This window comes from Cherax quadricarinatus, unplaced genomic scaffold (genome assembly GCF_038502225.1).
Source record: "Cherax quadricarinatus isolate ZL_2023a unplaced genomic scaffold, ASM3850222v1 Contig155, whole genome shotgun sequence".
In the NCBI taxonomy this organism is placed as follows: Eukaryota; Metazoa; Arthropoda; class Malacostraca; order Decapoda; family Parastacidae; genus Cherax; species Cherax quadricarinatus.
The window spans coordinates 103,307-119,891 of NW_027195181.1; the positions used below are offsets into that span (position 1 = coordinate 103,307).

At 39.2% G+C, this 16,585-nt stretch overlaps 1 protein-coding gene across 4 annotated transcripts; it reads left to right on the plus strand.

Annotated features, from left to right (window-relative positions):
• Positions 1 to 111: 111 nt before the first annotated feature.
• MESR6 (misexpression suppressor of ras 6) lies at positions 112 to 6,938 on the plus strand. Of its 4 annotated transcripts, none has more exons than XM_053798627.2 (2): positions 112 to 153; positions 5,020 to 6,938. In XM_053798627.2, the coding sequence occupies exon 2, from the start codon at positions 5,079 to 5,081 to the stop codon at positions 6,210 to 6,212; it is 1,134 nt and encodes a 377-aa protein (XP_053654602.1). In that variant the 5' UTR covers positions 112 to 153; positions 5,020 to 5,078; the 3' UTR covers positions 6,213 to 6,938. The 4 variants fall into 4 exon arrangements, with proteins under 4 accessions (XP_053654602.1, XP_053654604.1, XP_053654603.1 ...); XM_053798629.2 differs by lacking the exon at positions 112 to 153 and adding an exon at positions 409 to 559; XM_053798628.2 differs by lacking the exon at positions 112 to 153 and adding an exon at positions 664 to 772.
• The last annotated feature ends 9,647 nt before the right edge of the window (positions 6,939 to 16,585 follow it).

Here is a 16,585-nt window from a genome sequence, read left to right on the forward strand (position 1 = left end):
AATTATTGTATTCATGCAAATCATACTAGTAGCGAGCAGAATAATTCTATGACTCCTCTGTTTCATTATGTTAATTATATTGAAAGTTATGTTGTTAGTATAAGAGTTTAATGTGTTAGCAGGAGGTCGCGCTGGCAGAGCGACCCTGAGCAGGTAATTTGAAGGCTCCTGTTTATCCTCAATAATATTGTGTCCTCCTCTCTCTCTCTACCCTAGGCAGCGGCAGCATAAGTTCTCTAAGTTTTCCCAACATATTCCCTCCATGAGGGTCACCTCCCGGCAAGACATAAAGTCTCAGACGCCCAATATAAGTTCCTCTTTTCCGAGCTACGAATTTTCAACTACTTTTTTTCTCCCAGCCGGTCACCTGCCTTCACTTGTGCATCCCTACTTTTGCTCTAATTTATTTATTTTACCAGTGAAAACCACCGACCTTGTTTGAGGATAGTTAGTACATTTCAGTTTTCCTCTCACAGTTTCAAAATATCTCACAAGATAAAACTGAAAGACTAAATACAGGCAACTCTGTCGTGGCCTTTAATTATTTCAACCACCGAAGGTAATTTTAATTACGCAATACTAATACTAATTTTAAATTATATTTTTGGGAGGTTTATCAGGTTTATAGTATAAATTAAGCTCAGGTGGCCTCGTGTGTCATATATGAATAATTTCCGTAACGTGACTAAAGTATAAATGAAGGTTTTTGTTATCTATTTATATACCACTGGCACAGCGTGGGCCCAAGAGCTACACTGAACACCATTTTGAGGTATTTCACCCAAAGATACCCTTGACATACCCTCAGGACGGTATATTGACGTTAGTGAAGGGCTCTTCATCCAGGGAATAGATTGAGGGATATGAATAGAAGCTCGGGAGAGGTCCCTTTACTAACTGCGTTTTTTTGGCGAATTTTAAGTTAATTCTAATGGCTTCCTTCACTAAGTAAATCTGTTTATGTACGAGCTTATGGCGTCACCTCTGAAATATTTTTGGTCATGTAAGTTTTTTGAATTTCCAGTGGTTAAAGCATTTACTACATCCTCTTACATAAATAACTCGCACATAATAGACATGACGGTTCAGTGACTAGTTAATGGTCATGTGTGACTGGTTAATGGTCGTGACTAGTTAAGGATCGTGTGTAACTAGTTAATGATAGTGTGTGTGACTAGTTAATGGTTGTATGTGACTAGTTAATGATAGTGTGTGACTAGTTAATGGTCGTGTGTAACTAGTTAATGATAGTGTGTGACTAGTTAATGGTCGTGTGTAACTAGTTAATGATAGTGTGTGACTAGTTAATGGTTGTATGTGACTAGTTAATGATAGTGTGCGACTAGTTAATGATAGTGTGTAACTAGTTAATGATAGTGTGTGACTAGTTAATGGTCGTGTGTAACTAGTTAATGATAGTGTGCGACTAGTTAATGGTCGTGTGTAACTAGTTAATGATAGTGTGACTAATGGTCGTGTGTAACTAGTTAATGATAGTGTGTGACTAGTTAATGGTCGTGTGTAACTAGTTAATGATAGTGTGTGACTAGTTAATGGTCGTGTGTAACTAGTTAATGATGTGCGACTAGTTAATGGTCGTGTGTAACTAGTTAACTAATCAATGATATCACACTGTGTAAAAACTCTATGCACATAAAGGGCCCCAAAATTTGGAATTCATTACCAGAAGATACTAAACCCGGTCTGAAAATCAATTTAAGACTTCTCAAAAGTCACTTAATCACCCTAGACTAAACGCTAAATACTCAGTACACACTTATTCACCTATGTACTCCCACATCATAACTTCAACAATTACTTTTGAACCTTTTATCCACTGTTGACAGGAATATAATTTGAATCATTGTTTTCACAAAAAGCATTTTCGAATATATGAATATATCTTTTGTCTTATATAAATTATAATTAATAACCTACTGTACAACGATGATATTAATAATCTACTGTACAACTACGATATAATTCTTAGTGTTAAGTAGTCAGTAAACCAGTAATGTTAAGTCGGCCCATAATGCCTAGGCATAATAGAGGCTCTCTCTGCATTGCAACCCATTATTGTAAATATATAATCTCAATGTACTGTTTGCAAAGACATAAATAAATAGTGTGTGACTAGTTAATGGTTGTGTGTGACTAGTTAATGGTTGTGTGTGACTAGTTAATGGTTGTGTGACTAGTTATTGGTCGTGTGTGACTAGTTAATGGTTGTGTGTGACTAGTTAATGGTTGTGTGTGACTAGTTATTGGTCGTGTGTGACTAGTTAATGGTCGTGTGTGACTAGTTAATGATAGTGTGCGACTAGTTAATGATAGTGTGTGACTAGTTAATGGTCGTGTGTGACTAGTTAATGGTCGTGTGTGACTAGTTAATGATAGTGTGCAACTAGTTAATGATAGTGTGTGACTAGTTAATGGTCGTGTGTGACTAGTTAATGGTCATGTGTGACTAGTTAATGATAGTGTGTGACTAGTTAATGATAGTGTGTGACTAGTTAATGGTCGTGTGTGACTAGTTAATGGTCGTGTGTGACTAGTTAATGGTTGTGTGTGACTAGTTAATGGTCATGTGTGACTAGTTAATGTGTGTGACTGGCTAATGGTCGTGACTAGTTAATGGTCGTGTGTGACTAGTTAATGGTCATGTGTGACTGGTTAATGGTTGTGTGTGACTAGTTAATGGTTGTGTATGACTAGTTAATGGTCATGTGTGACTAGTTAATGGTTGTGTGACTAGTTAATGATAGTGTGACTAATGGTTATGTATGACTAGTTAATGGTCATGTGTGAGTAGTTAATGGTTGTGTGTGACTAGCTAATGGTCATGTGTGACTAAATGGTTGTGTGTGACTAGTTAATGGTCGTGTGTGACTAGTTAATGGTTGTGTGTGACTGGTTAATGGTTGTGCATGACTAGTTAATGGTTGTGTGTGTGAGACTAGTTAATGTGTGACTAGTTAATGGTTGTGTGATTAATGATTGTGTGTGACTAGTTAATGATTGTGTAATTAATGGGCATGTATGACTAGTTAATGGTCGTGTGTGACTAATGGTCATATGTGATCAGTTAATGATTTTGTGTGACTAGTTAATGGTTGTGTGGGACTAGTTAATGGTCATGTGTAGCTAGTTAATGGTCATGTGTGAATAGTTAATGGTCATGTGTGACTAGTTAATGGTCATTTGTGACTGGTTAATGGTTGTGTGTGATTGGTTAATGGGCATGTGTGACTAGCTAATGGGCATGTGTGACTGGTTAATGGTTATGTGTGATTAGTTAATGGTTGTGTGTGACCATTATACTAGTTAATGGTGGTGTGTGACTAGTTAATGGTGGTGTGTGACTAGTTAACCCTTTGAGGGTTTTCGTCGTACTAGTACGTCTTACGCGTAGGGGTTTTTGACGTACTAGTACTCATAAATTCTAGCGGCCTCAAATCTAGTGGGAGAAAACTGGTAGGCCTTCATATGAAAGAATGGGTCTATGTGGTCAGTGTGCACAGTCTAAAAAAAATCCTGCAGCACACAGTGCATAATGAGAAAAAAAAACTTTTACCATTTTTTTTTAATAAATCAGCGACTTTGCAGTGTATTTTCGTATGGTATTTATTGTTGTATTCTAGTTTTCTTGGTCTCATTTTATAGAATGGAATACATATTACAGAAATTGAGATGATTTTGACTGGTTTTACAAAGAAAGGTGCCTTGAAATTGAGCTCAAAGTAGCAGAAATGTTCGATTTTTACCAAACTTCAAAAGTAAACAAATCATGCCAAGCGTGCAATACACGTCAACTGGTGAGTCTAATATTCTTTCACAAGTGCACCAATAATATTTATACCATTTTTTACACTAATGCAGTAGTCTGCATAACAGTAAATCTTATATTTTTTGTGAAAATAAAAATTCAAAGTGGAAAGCAAAAGAATATAAGAGGGGCCTTGAGACATGACTAATGACTAGAGGAAATGTCATTTTAGTGCCAGGAATGTCTTTCTTGTTTATTCTGGACCCTATTCGGAAATTGACATCTTTTGAAATTTGTGTGAAATTGGCAAAATTGCTAAATTCTGACCACTGTACTGGATAGTAGAATTCCATAAATGAGTGGTTTCTTGCACCCATTCGATAGAAAAAATGGAGTTCTATCGAAATATTCATGTTTTTTGTCGACTAGTACAGTGAAATTGGCCGAAAATGGGGCTCAAAGTGGGCAAAATCGCCGATGCGTAAACATCGCCGAGACCGCTAACTTTGCGAGAGCATAATTCCGTAAGTTTTCTATCAAATTTCAAACTTTTGGTGTCTTTATGATCGGGAAAAGATTCTCTATCTTTTCATAAGAGAAAATAATTTTTTTTTTTTAAATTTGGCCGACCCTGAGAACGAGTTTCGGAGAGGGCCTGTCGACCCTCAAAGGGTTAATGATGGTGTGTGACTAGTTAATAGGCATTTGTGACTAGTTAATGGTTGTGTGACTAGTTAATGGGTGTATGTGACTAGTGGGACCAAAACGTTGCCATAAATTTCAGTCATCTATGTGTGGATTTTTTGTGTATTGTTCCAGTTATGATATTGTGCCTTTTTATTCTTTATATCCTTTTGTAATTCAATGGAAATAAGTCACTTCTGACAATTTTGGATTATCTTGGGTGATTTACACATATGTTACAATGTATGATAATTGTAATCACCTAAATTTGTATAACTATTTATGTGTACCTGTATCTAAATAAACTTACCACTTTGTGTTAATAAGGTTATTGTAGTTAAACATTGAGTAGCTTTGCAAATAAACTGGACAAATATTTGAGTGAGAAGGGTTGGATTTGAAAAGGACCTGCCATTTTTTGATGAAAACTTGTTTTATTTGCTCTTTTTAGTTTAGCTGGGCCTTTAGAATTGTAATTTCTGTGAATTTCTAGGGACAACTCAATACATGTATTTAACTAATCTTGCTTTCATGTTATAAATCCTATTGACATTTATGCATTTTTCCAGGAGGTAGACGTCTCGACCTCTCTTTAACCAAGAAACGATACAAAGGATATTTACCAAAAATGACTGAAACCCTCAAGAAATATCCCAACATACCAGTTCACATTGTTGAAGATCACCAAGATGTCTTGCATCACATCCTACGAGCTGTTGGATCTAAACATCTTCCTTTCACCAACAACTTGCTTATCCATTTTGATTCCCATCCAGACTTACTTATTCCTGCAGAACTCAAAGCGTCTGAGGTGTACGATGTCCCTGTCATGATTCAGAAATTGAGCATAGAAAATTGGATTCTTGGTGCTACATTTACTGGACAAATTTCCTCAATTGTTTGGATTAAGCCTCCATGGTCAAACCAGATAGAAAATGGCAATTACAAGTTCCTAATTGGAAAGCTAAAAGGCTCTGATGAAATTAGGGTTTCATGTCCAATTTTATATTTTGTTGGTGAAATGCTTTATTGTAAAACTGACAATCTCGAAGACACTAAGGAAGTGAGTCTTTATGTTCGTACATTAGAATTTGAATACAACGTGAAAGTGGAACAAGATGTTCTTAGTCTGATTCAGGAGCATGGGGAAAATTATATTTTAGATATTGACTTGGATTTTTTTACCACTATGAATCCTTTTGTTGCAATGCATGACAAAGTAAATATGTACAATAGGCTAAAAGAAATTTATAGTTTCAGCTTTACTGCTTCACAAGAAAGTGACATTATTGATGCTCAAGTACAAAAAAGATGTGAACAAATAAGAACATTGAAGGAGATATTTTATCACCTCCAAGAACTTGAAGATATTGAGCTTATTCAGGAAAAAGTTTGTGGAATATGTGAAACTATAGAAGATGTGCAGAAGAGAGAGTCAGTGGTCAAGTTGATTCAGGACCTGGCAAGTGAATATGGACCTGAAGTCGACTGGGAGCTGGTACATGATGCAGGGAGTACTTGTGATGATGAAAATCATGAACTGCCTCACCACATTTCTTCCGATGAAGAGATTGACAAGTTGATGCAGTCGACACGTAAGCTTGTAACCTCATTGCCACCCCCAGTGATGATAACTATGGCGCGCTCAAGCCTGGATGACTATTGTCCACCTGACCAAGTTGACATGGTTCAAGAATGTGTTTGTAATTTTTTAAAAGAAATATATAGTGTTGATTGGGAAAGGCACTATGAAAATGAGTAAGTGTGATGAATATAAAGTTTGGTTTTGACTTTGTCCTGTAATGTTATATGGTAAATTGTACTGTACTGTATATTACAGTACTCAACTCCATATTTAACTCCTGTTTATGGAACTCTCATCACAACAAACCCACAAGTTATAAATTAAACTTTGATATATTTAGGTTCATCCTAGACCTTTATACAGTCAGGACCTGATAATGGGCCTGGATTAATTTTGTCCCATATTTTATTTTTAATGTGTGGGCTTGTTGTGATTGTTCTAGTCATTGTACATATTGTGATTGTTATTCTCTATAAATCTTCATTTGAAATAACTTGAAATAATCTTGTTTTACTATTTCTGATATATTGTACAGTATTGCTTTTTGCCATTTGAATATTATTTTATCAAAAATCTTACTTGATTACTTTCATCCTTCTACTGTAAGAGAGAAAAAGTGATATGGTATCCTGGCTTGGGTAGATTATAATGGCAATCAGCAATAGCCTGGTTGATAAGACATTCACCTGGGAAGCTTACCTTCAGAGTAGACTGCAAGCAGTGAAGAGCTTAATGGTGATGTCAGGTGCATTAATGTATTCAAAATTGGTTGTTGTAAGTTTGCTGTATAGTACAGTATGATCCTTAATAGTTAAGTTATGTCTTTGAACATAATGTAATTAGCTTTTCACAGCTTTATATGACTTGTATAGCTTTAGCACTTCTACATAAATATTATAATAATCAGCGTTTCATATTCGAGCTTGTTAACGAGACTGACTTTTTTTTTTATTTATTTAAAACAGTACAGAACAGTAAATAAACAAAATAATACAAGACTTATCCGGCAACAGATGTAAAAACCTTCCATTGCCTAATTTACCACACACAACCCCGTGTGGGCTTCCCACACCCTCCCTTACCCCCACCTATTCTAATCAAACAGGATTACCATAGCAACCTGCATTAATCTTACAGACATGTTGAGATATGTACATTAATATTACAGTTGTTATGCTAGTCCAAAGTGTATTACACGACCACAAGATTGCTTGAACAATGCAAGTCATGGTTTAGGTATATATCACAACAATCATTACATTGCCACAACATGAAATACATTTAGCACACATTAGGAATTCCCTACAGGTAATAGTCACCTATTCACAAATATTCTCCCCAGCAGAAACGTGTTTGAAGCCTCACCCCCCTTCCTTACATTTCTCACCCAAACCCATTCACAACAAATTATACAGTAAAGAAAATGAAGACAGCATTTTAACACATTGACACAGTACATGTATATACACAGCCCATTTCACAACATCCCCAAGTAATAACTAGGATACTAAAGTGAATGTTGGGAACCCTCTTATTACAAAGGTTCTGTACATGACATGTTCATACAAAGACCACATAACAGCAGGTCCCTCACAACTAAAACTACCAGTGTTTTTATACAGTGTGTATACATAGGTATAATATACATACCCAATACTTGATAAAGAACATAAGGACGCTCCTCAAACCTCCACCATACAGACCCCACCCCATAATATTATACAACATAATAGTCCAACATTCATACACACACCATCGGCAAATGCCACCTCAACCACACCAACGTACCTTTTGCGTACACAGGCACAGGCAGCAACTCCTCTAAACAGGACCTAACACTCCTCGTACTCCACAATTTGCAGACAATAAAAGTGAACAACACATCAAGCCACTTTCATCCTAAACACTGGGCACATGTCCCACCCACAAGGCGCACAACCCCGCTCTCACCTGGCTAATATTTCCTCCCTCGCTGCCCCACTACCACTTTTGCAAACCCACCTGGGCCCTGGGGACCACGTTTGCCATGCTCTCCACGCACGACACCTGTCCCACCAGGCACCACCTGCTGTCGCTGCTCACCTCCACTAGCACACCGCCCCCCATCTACCGATGCCTTCTTCCCGGTACGTTGAGCCGGCGTCAGGACGTCGTCTGAGTCCGACATTGCTGCTGCCCTCTTTCTCGTCCCAGCTTCCTCCTCCATGTCTGTGACCGGATTGTCCACACGATGAACCTCCACCACCACCTTCATTGATGCCTTCTGACCAGGGGTCGTCACATCCCCACCAGCCTCACCAGCACCAACAACCGCCTCCTGCTGTTTGACCGCCATGGACACGAGCTCTGGACTGACCGACGGCACAGCCGAGGAGACCACATCCGTAGACGGGAACATGGTATTCAAAACTGACTAATGTCTCATCCAACTCCTCCACTTCTGCCGTCCCCTGGTCCTCCCCAAAAGCCTGCTGTAACACCGGCAATGCAGGCAACTCGGGAGACGTTATCTCCAATTTCGACTCCTCCACTGACTTTTCAGTCTCCTCACTCCAAAGGCGACCACGCCCACCATCTCCTTGTCGTCCATGTATAGGAGCCTCCTGCCCATCGTCATTTGTTGCTCCACCGGCCGGCCATCTGGCCTGCCTTCGCTGCCCACAGGCTGCCGCCATATGATCATATTCGCCGCAGAGGCGGCATGTCCGTCGTTGGCCAGCATACGACACCATGACCTGCGTGCGGAAGGCATCAAGGTACACTTACGACGGTATGGCCTGTCGTAGAGACATCTTTAGGGTAAACGTACCTTCAGGTAGACCAGCATATGCCCCAGCCAGCCACTTGCCTTGTTTTGCCATGTGTGTACCACTCCGTATCTTCTGAAAATACTGCTGAGATCCACTGTGTCAGCCTCGAAGGGCACATTGTGCAGTTTCGCCAACGTGTATTGTCGTGATACATCTACCATATGCACACACACTGTAGGGGACACATCTACGCAGATATCTTGAAATTGTTCAACCAGCTCCTCATACACTGGCCCCTTGAGTAGTTTCACAAATATTCGGTAGGCTCCATTCAAAGCCACACCGTACAAATCCTTGTCCTCTATACCATAAGTGTCACGGATAATCTTCGGTAGCAATACCTGTGCAGTCTCAGGCGTAATCGCCCCCCGAATAAGCTCTATGCCAATGGTATTCACCCGCCTCCTCACGCTAAATGCCATGATGACACTGGATAGCTTGCTAGACTGTCAGTAGAGAGGTGCGAGGCACGTCCACACTCCCAGGCAGGCAGGTCGCGAATGAGATTGACCATTAGCATGACATACATCTGTGTCAGTGTTTGTGAGCAGGATGCTCTTGCACCATCAGCTACAATATGCATCATGTATGTGTGTATCTGCCTCCCCATGTGTAGAAAGGGAGAGCATCCTTTAGCTGTCTCTTGAGCAACACAATTTACCCCAAATCATGACAATGCCAGTCTGTCACTCATTCACTGAAGTGGATAAAAGAGTTCTGTCTTCTGTACAGATTATGGCCAGTTACAAGATACCATTTTTATTTTCCTTCCACTTTACCCATATGCACTTTTATTTTTGCAAATGGCAACCTTGACAGTATCAGCTCTATACATTTGTATGTTACCTTTGCATGTAGTGACATACATTACCTTTGCATGTAATGACACTCATTACCTTTACATATAGTGGCACTCAAAATCTTAGCAACACAATTATAAGTAACTGATTTAACCCATGGCATAGCAGTCCTTAAATTATCAATCCAAATGCTTTTGCAGTTTCCATGCTGGCCACTGATCAATGTAGCATGCTGATAGTTGCACCTTTAGTGATGGCCAGGTTGCATACTCTAGATGTAAATTTTGTTGCCACTGTGGTACTTGGGTAGAAAAGTTCTCGAAATCAGCCACAGGTCATTTTTCCAAAGTCAGAATGAAGGTGAAAATGACCAATTCTCATGCTGAAAAAGGTCTTTCAAGATCAGCACTGCACACTTGACTGACAATGCACAATTCTGAAAAAATTATGTTCATGTTTCATGGACAGCAACTGGTCATTTTTTTTTTTTTTTTATTATTATCACACTGGCCGATTCCCACCAAGGCAGGGTGGCCCGAAAAAGAAAAACTTTCACCATCATTCACTCCATCACTGTCTTGCCAGAAGGGTGCTTTACACTACAGTTTTTAAACTGCAACATTAACACCCCTCCTTCAGGTCATATGTGTATATGATTTTTCCTCAGTATGCCATCTGAATGTTACAATATCTAATACTGAATGGAGCTGTGACTGGTTTTTCATCCTTGCATAAAAACTGATAACCAGTCCAGGAATAAGAAATGTGGACACCATGACCAATAGCCAATAGCAAGCAAGCATGACATGCACTCAAGACTTCCACTTTTGATGTGTAGTAAATTTAGTAATGATAAACTTAGTAAGACTAGAATTGCGGAAAACAAATAATAGAATAAAAATAAAGCGGTGTGATTTCAGTAAAATGAATGGCTAAATGCTTGTCTAGGGAAAGCAAGACAAGAGTATTTGTGATCTGTCAATACACTGGGGACTGGCAGATGTTTGGTTGTTAAAACATGGACAGTATCTCTGACAGCAACTAGAACAAACACTGCCTTTACCTTACAGGTTGTCTACAGTTTACTAAAAGAACACCTTCAACAGAACAGGTTTCCTTCATAGCCTTGGCAGCTGGCACCATCTTGTATGGGCAGACCTCTACATGTAGGTAGCAGTAGTAAAACTGTCAATTAGTATTATTGATGAGTGGCTTACATTGAGGAGATGGGACACTACCAAACACCTGACTGGCCAGTAGGCCTACTGCAGTGTACTCGCCTAGGTGAGGCTGCAGGGGTCGAGTCCTAGCTCCTGGCCCTGCCTCTTCACTGGCCACTACTAGGTAACTCCCTGAACCGTGAGCTTTATCATACCTCTGCTTAAAGCTATGTATGGATCCTGCCTCCACTACATCACTTCCCAAACTATTCCACTTCCTGACTACTCTGTGGCTGAAGAAATACTTCCTAACATCCCTGTGATTCATTTGTGTCTTCAACTTCCAACTGTGTCCCCTTGTTGCTGTGTCCCATCTGTTGTCCATTCTTGTGCCTCTCATTTTCCCAGGCAGTGTATGACCCCTGTGTGCATAGTATTACCCCATGAATACAAAAATTTTATGTGTGTGACCCTTTAACCTTTAAACTGTCCAAACGTAGATCTACGTTTTTTCAACGTTTGAAAGTACGTAAAAAGAGTAGATCTTTTCTTTTTTTACATTTGAAAACGTGTAAAAAAAAACTTTGATCTACTTTTTTTTGTTATATTTGAAAATATGTAAAAAACATAGATCTACTTTTGGAGCACTATGCATGTGAATGTAAATATGTTTGGACAGTTTAAGGGATAAGGTTCTTCATCTAAAATAATAGAGTTAATTTCATTGCTAATGTGGGCCATTACTGTAAGGAATGGGGAAAAAAAATATTTGAAATAACATCTCACAAATTGATCCAAGGAAGGAACCTTGCTGTCAAGTGAGGTTCCTTAATGCTGGTGAAGGCTCTTGATCCATGGAATTAGATTTGCCCTCCTTAGATTGAACTTGAATTCCTCCCATCCCTCCAGGTGCTGTACAACCCCTATGGGTTTAATGCTCCCTCCATGAATGTGAAAATAACCGAATCTTCTCTATTGGACCAAGCCCAGGCACTGTACTACTCCTATGGGTTTAGTGCTTCCCCATAAATAATGAACTTGTCCTTCCCTCCCTTGGAGTGAACCTGAATGCCTCCCATTCCCCAGGTAGTATATGGCCCCAAAAGGTTTAGAGCTTCCTGATTAAAATAAAAAATAGCGAATTACCCCAAATGCTATGCATCCTATGCCCTTCAAGATGGTACCTAGATGATGGTGAAAGACTGTTGATCCATGGAATTTGATAATTCCAGGGAGGTAATAAGGTTGGAATTAGATCCAACCTTATTACCTCCCATTCCTCAAACGTTACATGATCCCTTATGGTTCTAGCGCTTCCCCATAAGAAAATACATCTTCCGGGCTTTTAAGACAGGTAACTTTTGCTTTTTTAAATTACTTTATTATTATTATTATTATTATTATTATTATTATTATTATTATTATTATTATTATTAAATATAGAGTATAGGTCCCAGTCTGAGCTGATCAATGATTTATTCCTTAAAATGTTCAATATTAGGTTGGTTTATATTGTAGAAATTGTAAGAAATGTAATGTGACCTAAAGAAGCTCAATATAACCCATACTAAAATAGCCTTACTTAACCTTACTCCATCAACGGTGGATATGGGGATGGTGAGCCGTTATTTATATTCGATGCGTCTTAAATTAAGCTGCTGTAATTGGCCGGGTGCGTTATATGAGTCGGTATTAACATGATTGGCTCTAACATGCTGCGTATGCTCAAATAAATGTATTATTTTTGCTAATATTAACCAAAATAGAAATTAGTGCAATTTTAATTAATAGCCTCTAATTTTAAGTAGTCTGTAAGCATTTGGACTAGTTTGCCCGAAATGCATTGCATACTAGTGGCTTTCTTTTGTATCTAACAATGTTTTATTACAAGTAAACTACTGTGAAGGCTTACTCAGCTCTGTAATAACTTCAGACAGTATTACCAAAGCTGGCTCCTCCTCAGGAAAATTAATGAATAGAAAACGAAATAATAATTAACAAAGATAAACACATTATTTATTAAAGCAAACATAAAACAATAAAACATGACAGGTATATCCTATTTGAAAGAAAAATGAAAAATGAAAGGAATAAAATAACATTTGAACTCAACGCTAATACATATACTGGGGTGTCTGGTGTTGGTGACACTTCGTGTTGTTGAAATCTTAGCTTTGCTGATGTGGGGGGGGGGGTCGCAGGTGTTGGTGACCACCACCGGCTAGTTCTTCACAGAGTATCGCCGTGAGTATTCTATCCCGATGACAGGAAAGCAGGTTCTTTACCGCTGCAATGATGTGGGGTTACGTCCTGCAATTTCATACAGGTGCACAGGTAATTAAATCCAATATGGGAAGTCTCCAGGACGTTAGTCCGTCTCCGTCAGTTCTCCTCGTTGATTGACAGGTGACCCTCTCTGTCATCCAAGCTGAAAAGATAGGCAGGTTACCCACTGCTTAAATAATCACTCTCCATGATAAGTACAATACCTAAAAGACGTGGTGATTATTACAACAGTCAACTTAGAGCAAGGCTGAAAAGACTAAGTTCATTATTGGTCCAAAGTGAAGCTTTCAACCAATAAATCCACTAGAATACAAGGCAGGCATGTACTTACAGTAGTGTTGGGAGCTGTGAGTCGAGTGATTTACTGTTTGACCAGAGCCCCACACGTCACCTTTCGGGGGGGGGGGGGGAAGAGGGAGGGGAAGGGATAGTGGGAGCTAGACTGACCCTACGTTAACAAGCAGCCGGCAATCAAACTATCACTTTAGGGGTGGGGGAGAAAAGGCGGGAACAGCGGGAGCTGGGCTTACCCTACCTTAACAAGTAGCCGGCAATGAAACTATTGTTACTATATATATTCCCTCACTACTCCTATCTATTGAACTTTTCCCTCACACTCCCCCATACCAAGACTTATAGTCAAGGAGTATAAGAAGAATAGGCGAGGAAAAAGTTCTAACATATGGAAGTCGCGTAAGGCAAGAAATCTTCTACTGACTGTCACGACTTAACCAGTCAGAGAAATAATTGGATGAACCATTGATATACACAATATGGAACTTAAAAGCCTGGAGTGCCAATGTCCACCTCAAGAGGAGACTGTTGGTTCCCTTAAAAGCTTCTAGGTATATCAAAGGTTTGTGGTCCGTTTCTAAAATGAATTCTTTTCCCAGCAAATAAAATTTAAGTTTGGAGATACCCCACACAAGGGCTAAACATTCCTTTTCTATGGTGGAGTATCTCGTTTCTGCGGGAAGGAGTTTCCGGCTTAGGAAGCATACAGGGAAGGGAGTACCATCATGGTATTGTAGTAACACTGCACCTAAGCCAGTATTGGAGGCATCAGTTCTCAAACAAAATGTTTTATTAATATCTGGAATCTTAAGTATAGGGTCTTTTGAAAAGATGCTTTTAATCTCATTAAACTTTTCCCGAGCTACGTCGGAAAGTTCAAGAGGTTCCTTCACAGACTTTTTAAGGAAGTCGGATAAGATGCCTGTAAGATCAGTAAGGTTCGGGATAAACCGGGCATAAAAATTTACAGAACCAAGAAAGCTACGCATGAGCTTCTTGATCTTACTGGGGAGAGGCTGCAGAGTGTTATTAGAAAGTATCAGTCCAAGATATCTAATCTTGTTATACCCAAGGAAGCATTTCTTCGGCTTGGCAGTGAGGCCATGTGAGCGTAACCTACGCAAAACTGATGTTAATGTTTGGATATGTTCGCCCCACGTAGATGTCATTACGTAAATGTTATCAAAATAAACTGAAACATTTGGCATATTACCCAAGACCTTTCTCATCAGTCTCACGTAGGTAGCACAGGCAGTTACCAAACCGAAGGGCATAGTTCTATATTGCATCAGTCCTTGGTGTGTAGGAAAAGCGGTGTACTGCTTAGAAGAAGGATCTAACATTACTTGATGATATGCCTGCGCAATATCAATCTCTGAAAAGAAGGAAGCGTCATAAAATTTGTGTAGATCGCTATCTATTAAGGGCATAGGCTCAGCATCCCACCGAGTTATAGCATTAAGGCCTCTGAAGTCAATAGCAAGTCTATATGAATTATCCTCCTTCTTAACCATGACTACTGGTGAACGATATGAAGATACTGAAGGTTCAATGATCTTTAGTTTTAATAATTTGTCTACCTCTCTGTCAAATGCATCCCTAAGGTGAACTGGAACTGGGTATAAGTCAATCTTATGGACTACCGTGGAGATAACACCTGGAATATCAGTAAAGACGTCTGAAAAGTTACTCACACATTGAAGTAGTTCATGTCTCTTATGGTCATCCAAAGATTCATTAATATTAATGTTGGTTGCGTCCGAGTGGTCAAAAGTCACCAAGTCATGTAGTTCTTTATCATAGTCTAAGTTAGAGGTGTCAATAACGCACACCTTACATTCTTCAGTTGTCTTATCAAGTTCGTGTGGAAAAACTAAGTCAAAGTTATTAAGGCAGTTAACCGAATTTCTTCGGTAATATTTCTTAAGGATGTTGATATGATAAAGCTTAGGTTTCCCCTTGACTTCTATGAGGTAATCAACTTTCCCATAAATTTTTAATACTTTATATGGACCTTTCCATGCTACTAATAATTTATTTGACTTGATAGGCAAAAGTACAAGAACTTCATCCCCTACTTTAAAACTTCTCCTCTGACTTTTGGAGTCAAAATAGTTTTGTACTGGTCCATTGACAAGCATAGGTTTTTCGAAACTATGTCAGAGGTCTCCTCAAGTTTGGATCCAAGGTAAAGGAGAAACTGATAAGAAGACTGAACCTCATTTACCTTCTCATTAGTCCATAACTCATGAGGGATGGACAATGGGCCTCTGGCCTGTCTACCATAGAGAAGTTCAAAAGGTGAAAACTCCAAAGAGTCACTGGGAACTTCCCTCATGGCAAACAAAGCGCAGGATAGGTAACGATGCCACTCCTTAGGTTTAAGGGAGCAAAGTTTCCTTAAAATGGACTTGAGAATCGAATGCTGGCGCTCAATCCTCCCATTACAGCTGGGATGATAGGGTGTGGTGAAGAGAGGCTTCACTCCCAGAAGTTGGTATAGATGTTGCATTAAGTCAGATGTGAATTGTGTCCCACGGTCAGACAAAATTTCTCTAGGGATGCCCACTCTGGAGAAGATGGACAAAAGGGCTTCAGCCACCTCTGTAGTAGTTAAGGTCTTTAAGGGAATGGCTTCAGGGAAGCTCGAAGAATAATCAACTTATGTTAATATATATCTATGTCCCCCAGATGAAAGTGGAGATAAAGGACCAACGATGTCAATAGCTACTCTTTCAAACGGTACCGTAAAGATAGGCATTTTGACCATAGGTACTCGCCTGGTACCTCGGGAGGATGACAGTTGGCAAACTTTACACGATCTACAATAGGTAGTGACAGCTGAGGACATTTTTGGCCAAAAATAGGTTTCCCTAATTTTATTTAAGGTTTTACGATGCGAGAAATGTCCGGCCACTGGCAGGTCATGAGCCATTTTAAGAACAGTCTCTCTGCATTGACTTGGAACAACTAAGATGGAATAGTCTATCTCATCTGAATTTAATTTGAATACCGACTTGTACAAGAATCCTTTTATATATTCAAATTTATATGAAAAGTTTTTCCTTTGGATAACTTTATTTTGTTTAGCGGCATTATGGCAATTCTGAAGAGAAGGGCAATTACGTTGTAAATTGACAAAGGAGTCCTTCGATACATCTAAAGGCTTGAAGTCAGGGAAAATCAAAGGATGGACAGTA

What these genes read in the sequence shown, in the direction of transcription:
- MESR6 (XM_053798627.2), top strand. Translation starts at nt 5,079, where the DNA reads ATGACTGAAACCCTCAAGAAATATCCCAACATACCAGTTCACATTGTT.